Here is an 8,407-nt window from a genome sequence, read left to right as displayed (position 1 = left end):
AAATAGTATTAAAAACGATTATCTGTCTTTATATCTACGGTGATATAACTTAAACACCTGCCCTTCTCAAATCATTAAAAACAATCCCCAAAATAAAAAAACTTGAAACCACATTAAGGCGACATTTTTAACATGGAGAATAACTGTGCTAGGCAAATTAATTTACATGTTCATTCGTGGACTTCTCGGAAACCCAATTTTCGAGGGGAAATCTGAAATAGTGAAAGAATTTAAAGTTTCGCTTTCTATCTTAGAGTTTTTAAAACTAATTCAAATTCCGTGTTATTTTGGGATATTAATTAATGCATCAGCAACTACTATCCATTTGTTAAGTGATACTACTGGAGAAAGCCTCTGCTGCTCATGCGATTTTGCAAATTGAAGGAGAAAATAAAGTTATAATTCGATTGGTGCACACAAAATCGCTTGTCGCTCCTCCAAAGAAGGATCCCATCATGAAAATTAAAACTGAAATGTCAATTCCCAAAATTGGATCTTTTCCCTGCACTGATTGATACTTTTCTAGTTAAGACAACATTTATTCTATCCAAACCTTCTACTGGACAGACTCTAAATAGTTTGTTGGATTAAAAATCCCGAAATATGGAAGACATTTGTGAAAAAACGAATACAAGAAATTCACTTGACTTCGAAAGAAAATTAGTATTATATCCCATCTCAAATTAATGCTGTGGACGTTGCTTCTCGTGGTGCAATGCACAAACTCTCCTTTTAGTCTTTGTTGAGGGGAGGGGTCCATATGGTTAAAAAATTGTGCTTCAGAACTTGCTATTGTAGAGAAAAAACCTTTAGTTACAACGAATTTTTAGTTTGATGATTCTGAATGTAATTTTTTCGAGTCGACCCAACAAATTTCGATGTTTTCTGCAATTGTTATAATTTTGGCCTATGTGAAACGATTTACCTCCTATGTTAAGTCAGTGGTAAATTAACAGAAGCTCAACATATATGAGATTAAAATACTCATACAGAGACATTTGGGAAATCATACAGAGACATTTGGGGAAAAAATTGTCCACTTATACAACCACTCCAATGGCTTTCTTAGAATTGAGACAAAACCATAGCTGACAACTCCACTGTATTTTGCCAGTTTCTTGTGATTTACTGGTTTAATTAAAATTCTCCTGGTTTTTGCACATTTTAGAAAATCCTTATTTAAATAAGTATTATTAATACATAATGAAGCAAACCTTATTTATAGAAATCAGGCAAAACTTTTCTCCCTAAAATGTTTAGTTTATTTTTACTCCGAACTCTCTTTTTAAATTTAAAAAAAAATTCTTTTTAACTGTCTTTGATGAATTAAATGCCTATTACTATTCATAATTAAATTATGAGTAAACAAAATACTTAACATTTCAAGTATGCTTAATGTCAATCATAACTGGAAAATATTGCAGTTTTTCTATTTTAATGACTATAAAATTCCCTATGTGTAAAATATTTAGTACATTCTGTAACAATTATCATGAAATTTTTATTGTTTCGTAAAATCTACTATCCTATCCATGTTGGCAACTAAGCAAAACTAGTTTCGACCAGTGACTATTTTTAGACGGCCTATCTTTCTGCCAGACAGGCGTGAACTTGTTTTCAATTTCATCGGGACTAGTCATATCGGTGTACTAACACTTGTCACAGACCTGCGTGATAGATACTGGTTTTTGCAATCAAGAAAAACCTCTCAAATAGTTGTTTTCAAGTATGTAATTTGTGTTAGATATAAGTCGAGACCTACAATGATGTTGATGTTTGCTCTTGTTCCCGAAAAAGTGTGCAAATGTGTTCGTAACTACTGAGATGGATCTAGCTGGTCCTTTAGTTCTGCAGAATCGTGACAAGGTTTGGATTATAATCTTTAAGTGTGCCGTGCCATACATTTCAACGAAACAAAATTTATCAGTGCAAAAAATTAGCTCAAAAATATAAACTGGAATACCATCATTGTTCACTCGGGTTTGAATGAAATCCCCTGGCATTTCAACCCACCCGGAGAGAACAGTAAAAGAATTGCAGAGATGAAATTTAGGAAAAGCGTCTTTTGATTACACAAAACTATGTACTATTGTTTGTGAAGCTACAATGGTACACCTCTTACCTCCCAAGAACCTTCAGATCTAGTGCCATTAACACCATCTTTCTTTTTACAGGATCAGACTGAAATCTGTCGTAGATTTCAATCAAAATAATATACAAATCCTTCTGAAACATTCTTTCACGTTCTCATCATTGTATAATCAATTCACAGGGGCCCCCCATCAGGGGGGAAGGTTGGTGCACGATGCGCCCACTTAAAGCTTGGGGGGGATTTTTACACTAAATAAAATGAATAGTTTGGGGGGGGGGAATTTAGACGGAAAAATGTTCTTTTTTTTTTAAGTACATAAATAAAAGAAGCATTGTCATATTATAAGCAAGCTAAGTAGCACTATTTCGAACAAGCTAACATGGAAGTCGGAAGTTAGCAAAATTTTTTTTTTTTGGGGGGGGGGGCACTGTCAATTTAAATATTATTTTAATCAATTCATATAATGAGAAACATATCGATTATCCTTTAGCCAAAATCCTTGAAATTTATTAAGGATTTGAGGGTGTTTCCCCCAAGTTGCAAGAGTTAGAACTCAGAATGGCGAAATTGTTCAACCATTTCGGCGATTGTTTAGTTTGGAGACGACAGGTACTGAAAGTAAAGCTATTAAATCGTAGCATTAAATTTTATGTTAATATCCTTTGAAAAGTTTTCTACTGATATATACATATTATGCATTTAGTTTTATGTTTCTAAACTTAATATTTAAACTTACAACTTTTGATAAATTTAAATCTTTTGCGGTTGGAGGATGTTGAATCTCCTTCCATTAAACACCGGGCTGGGGTCTCTATACTTCGTTTATTAAATGCCCTCTCAGTCTCCAATGACATCCTTATTCATTGGATACCTTCATACGTGGGTCTTTTTGGCAACGAACGTGTTGATCAGTTGGCATAAGAAGGCACTTCCCTCCCAGCCTCTCCAAACACGGCCCTCACTTACTCTGAATTATTTTCTATCCGCAAATCTAAAGTTAATAAAACTTGGCTTGTTCCACCGGATCACAATTGGTATTCCCGCAAGCGTCCTGGAGGAGCCCTTGACTTTCAGTGTACACGTGCCGACCAGACCGCTACCTGTAGATTTGTCAGGGGGCATACTAAAAGCCTCACTCTCAGTGGACAAATTAAACTTTTTCCATCTTGTAAAAAGTGCAACTCCAGCGAGGCTAATCCTCACCATCTACTTGATTGCCTGGATTTCACCATGGAAGAGATTCTTGAGAGACCTCTCCTTTTTGAAGATTCACGGCCTCATGGATCTGGTATAGCACCGCTATCCCAGCTGGGATTGGAAACAACTAATTTTTATCTTTCAATAGATGACACAGTATGTGCATCTTAGGAGGGAGCAAAGGGTTTTTAATTTTACTCTTCGGTGTATTTGTTAGTCGTCGCTCGATTAAATTTGTAACAATGTTTTCAAACTAGATCTGCATTGAATTTATTCAAACTAACAGCCTACATAATATTTTTGTGTTTTAACAGACTGTTTAATTTGATCAAAGAGTTGATACTTTGGAAAACAGTATAAATGCACTTTTAGTGACACTACACAAAAATGATTGAGCAATAGCGCTGTCCACAAACAGGAAAGAATTTAGTAAATAATTGCAAACAACACATTTTAAAATCCATATTTTTTCTGCATCTATGCTTTTGTATGTTTTAAAAAATGCAGTAGCATCTTTAGAAATATATTGCTTTAAAGTTACCTTGTTAGGTATAACATTGTAAATCAATTAATGAGCAAAGGCCTACTTTTTGTTGTATACTGTTAGATATAATCTAAAATTTATTTTTAGGAAATATTTATACAAGTGAATTTTTTTTCTTTTCTAAGCAGTAGTACTGTAAATTAAAAAGGCAGAGTGTGATAAAACTATGTAATCAGAAACGCAAAATCAGGACCTAATTTTAACTATACACATTTATTTGTCAGTTTTACTGAAGTAGTTTGAGTAATATTTTTAGATAAAAATGTAAAGACAGTTGAGAACAAAAATTTTATTCAACCTATAACTATACATAAGAATTGACACTTGGATTACTAATTCATCATCCTGTGATATTTGTAATTCAGCTGATAAATATGAAAGCTAAAAAATTGCATTTTATGTTATAATACAATGCCAGAGTAAATGACAACTTTTTTATTTATTTCTTTAACAAGTTCAATAAACAAAACTAATCATCTGCGATTCCAGCAAAACGTCTGCGTCTGGGAAATCCTCCATCGTTATCAGAAAATTCTCTCTCTCTCATGGACTGTTCCGGGAAACGACGATTTCTTTGATTAACTGGGGAATAAAAATAGTTTCAATATATATTATAAATATTTACCTTATATTTTAAATCAATTCTTAAAAAAAGAAAGAACATTACGTCCAACTCCTCCTTGGTCGGAAAACCGGCGATTTCTTTGTCCAACTAAAAATAATAAGTAAATTGGTTTTTTGCATTTATAAAAATAGCTGTAATTTAATGCAAAATATAAAAAGCTCTCAAACTAAATTTATATGGAAACAAAATATTGTAAATAATATACATTTTGTTTCTTAAAATAACTGCTTATGTAATTGAATAGCCTATTATAATTTTAATTAAACCATGAACAATGCCTGATCAGAGGTACAAAAAGACTAAATTGTAACCCATGAAGGACAGGGCTTTTATTCTGTGCACATTACAGCTTTCTGTTTACCACAATTTAAATGAATAGGTTCAATTATAGGGGAGATAGTTGTACCTTGAGACGAACAGCATGGCTTTGCCATTAATAATCGACTAACAAAACTAACCTGACCTAGTAATTTCCTTAGCAACCAAGTTAGTATAGAGTAGCTAGCAATTTCAAAGTGAGATTTGTGGGAGCAATAAAGAAAAAGGGAAACATTTCATCGGAAAGTAAATTATTACTCCATTCATTTTCCCCCCAAATTGNTTAAAACATGCGGAAATGTGTAGCAATAACTGCCGAATAAAGGATTAAAAGTCATTTAGATTTTCCATGAAGTTTGCAGAAATAAAACGTTTCAAAAATCGCAATTTCAGTAACTACGTGAAAATGGGTAGCAATAACTACCGAAAAGTCATTGGATTTACGATGAAATCGGTACAGACGAAAAGCATCAAAAGTGTTAACTAAAATTCGTATATTGTAATAATGGCGTTTAAGAAATTTTTAAAACTATACACAAATTCGTAGCGTTGACCATCGAAAATTGTATTGAAATTGATTGAAATTGGGTGCGTCAAAAACTTAAATGCGTAAATTTCAAATATCCGATTTTTTTTTCAAAAATAATAAGAAAGAAAAAAACTATTTTTTTTCCATTTTGTTCATATTGAAGCCGCGGGCCGCACATTGAAGGTTGGCGGGCCGCATTTGGCCCGCGGGCCGCAGGTTGTGCACCCCTAATCTAGTGAATATCACACTGTCTTGATTGATTCAAGCAATTTGTCTATAGGTGCTTCATTAGAACAAGTATGCGCAAACACAAGCCTAATTGCAAAGAGTAAATTTAGCAACATTAATAAATTGTTTTTAAATAATAAAAAGGGCTTTTCTTTTTCTTTGATATAATTTAATTACAAAATTGTGCCCACTTAGAAAGAATAGCCACATAATACACAATAGGAAAAACAGGAACCATTTTGATCTTAATGAAAATATAAAAATAAAAGTAGCACTCTAACTAGCTATGGCATCTGCTATTCTATGGCATCCAACTAGAATGAAGTTAAATTAAATAGATATTATATTTCTTTAATCTTATTCAGACTTAAATTTAGAACCAGTGAAAAACATTGTCATAATTTTTTTAAAAAAACTAGCATAAGATGACGAATTTTTTCGTTTAAGTTCAGGAGTTGGATGCAATTTTTGCACTGTACTCCAGCACAGGGTGCGTAGCCAAATCTTTGAATCAAAAATAAGCACTTTTTAAAAACTTTTCAAGCACTATTATCACTAAGTTACAAAAGTNACTTTTTTGATCCAACTCATTAGAATAATATAAGGTGAAGAAGTTTTATTAATTGGGTAAGCAACTTAGAAAGCCTTAACATAAATACATTCAAAGTACAAATATAATAAATATTTTATAATTTAAATATTTTTGAAACTATGCAACTTGTTTAGGATATCAATCAATAAGAATGAATTACTTGAAGGAATTACTTACAAGTAAAGTCATCCCGAGGAAATGCTCTTGGTTCAATTGGAAGGCACACAAGTTCATCAATAGTTTGGCTGGAGATTAGATTGCTTTCCTTCAATGAACGGCTCAGCTGTTCAAATATATGACTTGTTTCTGTGTCTTGCACTTTTTTAACTGCTTCTTCTATGGCATCCAACTAGAAATGAAATGTAACATTTAAAAAAAATCAACAGTTATAAACAAAGTAAGCAAAAACTATGCCTTTCACAATTTATGATAATAGGCTTGAATTTGTTAACTCACAGTCTATTTCTAATTAGCAAACAGGATTTTCAAACTTCAAAAAGATATTACCATTCTTACAAACAAGATTTTTATTTTTTCACCTTTATTTAGAAATGAAATTCTATAAAATGCCTATTTTAAAATTATTATATTTTTTTAAACGTCAATTATCTTTGACAGGGTTGGGGTTTTGGACGTCCTTAACTGGTTTGGGACAGGATGCATGGGTTTTACTGTCTTAAACTGGGTAAAACAGTCCTAAATTGGGTAAAACTGTCCTAAATTGGGTAAAACTGTCCTAAATTGGGTAAAACTGTCCAAAACCTTGAACTTTGGTAAAAGGTAAAAATTCTATAGGTGTAACCATTGTACACATAATAATTACATGTATCAATAAATATTTCATATTTTTTATACAATTTACTTTTACTTATCAAAAGAAAATAATATACGAGTAATGTAATAGGAAAAGGTTTATAATTTTTGAACAACAAAAGTGAATACCTAATCCTTTAAATATAAATATGCTTTTAATACTGATAAATAATATTTTTGCATAAGGATAAATAGTGCAACATTAAAAAATAATAATTTTTTTTAAAAAAAATACTAAATTTGTTTAAAAATTAACCTTTTATTTTTCACAATATTTTTTTTAAAAAAATTTTATAATTTCTGCATTACAGGATGATAAAAAAGACATCTATTTTTAAAAAAAATTGTTTTTAAATATAAATATATTAGTTTAAATTGAAAATACAAAATAACTGAAAAATGTATTAACAGTTTTGAAGGGCATAACATCAGTTTCAGTTACTGACACTGGTGATGTATCACCACTATGCTAAAAGAATTGAACATGAATGAAATAAAAGTATTCTTGAATAGTACTATAGATAAATAAACCTGTTTATGACGAACCAAGCACTTAGTCCCTAATATTTTAACCTGTATGGCAAGGCCAAACTTCAGTTATGTACTATTGAATGAGAGGACCAATTGAACTTGATTACTGATTAATCTTCCTTTGTTTAAATTGAAGAGTCAAACAATATTAATAAAACATTATACTTTTAAAAACAAATATTCTCTAGTATATTTAATTATCAATATGTTATTAGTTCTATGTTTATTTTACCTCTTAAATATTGTTCAGATAAAATTGTGACATAATTTGAGTAAAAGGGTTTTGGACAGTTTAAGACAGTTTTGGACAGGACGGTTTAAACCAGGGTTTAAACCGTGGATTAATCCATTCTGTCCTAAACCTTGCCAACCCAGCTTTGAAATAATCAACACTCCAATAAATTTTGACAGCTGATAGTCATCTAAAAATTGTAATTTAATTTTATTTTTGAAGACTAAATTTAATGTTGGGCTACAGGGGCAGAGCAAATCAGGCAATGTAGCAAAGCAGACATTTTATTCAAGAGCAATAAACAAGATAGGACTAAAAGCAAGGAGTGAGAGTTGGTAATAACATTAAACCAAGTACCATTCAGGCGGTTTGGGTTTCTCTAATTGGACTCCCCAAAAATATAAATTTTCGGAACATGGCCGGAAATTTTAAAAATTGGGAGAAAAAAGCGGATTTCCACTTTTTTGTGGAAGTCTTTCATCCCTGAATTGTCAACTATATAGATCATAAGCTAAATACTTATTGATTAGTATTACACATTAACTTTACTCACTGTTGCTTGACAAACTTCACCTCGTATCCTAGATTGAATAGGTGCATCTTGGTCTGTTATTTGACGAAGAATACTAAATGCATCTTGAGTACGGCCTAAACCTGCATAGGCCAACAACTGCAAAGAAGAAAATAGTTATTTCAAAATGTAAAA

General features: G+C 31.6%; 1 protein-coding gene across 2 annotated transcripts in view; it reads right to left on the bottom strand.

The window, feature by feature from the left end:
* Positions 1 to 4,107: 4,107 nt before the first annotated feature.
* The window catches only part of LOC107437503 (pentatricopeptide repeat-containing protein 2, mitochondrial), a 24,508-nt gene continuing 20,208 nt past the window's right edge, over positions 4,108 to 8,407 (bottom strand). The window contains exons 8-11 of one of the 2 annotated variants that reach the window (XM_043053728.2): positions 8,255 to 8,371; positions 6,303 to 6,474; positions 4,501 to 4,545; positions 4,108 to 4,415 (exon numbers count right to left, since the gene is read on the bottom strand). In XM_043053728.2, the coding sequence (XP_042909662.1) occupies positions 4,303 to 4,415; positions 4,501 to 4,545; positions 6,303 to 6,474; positions 8,255 to 8,371 (447 nt within the window). In that variant the 3' untranslated portion in view covers positions 4,108 to 4,302. The remainder of the gene's footprint in view (positions 4,416 to 4,500; positions 4,546 to 6,302; positions 6,475 to 8,254; positions 8,372 to 8,407) is intronic. The other variant, XM_043053729.2, reaches the window with a different exon arrangement.

The sequence above is a fragment of the Parasteatoda tepidariorum genome, chromosome 5 (assembly GCF_043381705.1).
Source record: "Parasteatoda tepidariorum isolate YZ-2023 chromosome 5, CAS_Ptep_4.0, whole genome shotgun sequence".
Classification (NCBI taxonomy): domain Eukaryota; kingdom Metazoa; phylum Arthropoda; class Arachnida; order Araneae; family Theridiidae; genus Parasteatoda; species Parasteatoda tepidariorum.
This window is presented reverse-complemented; position numbering and strand designations above follow the sequence as displayed.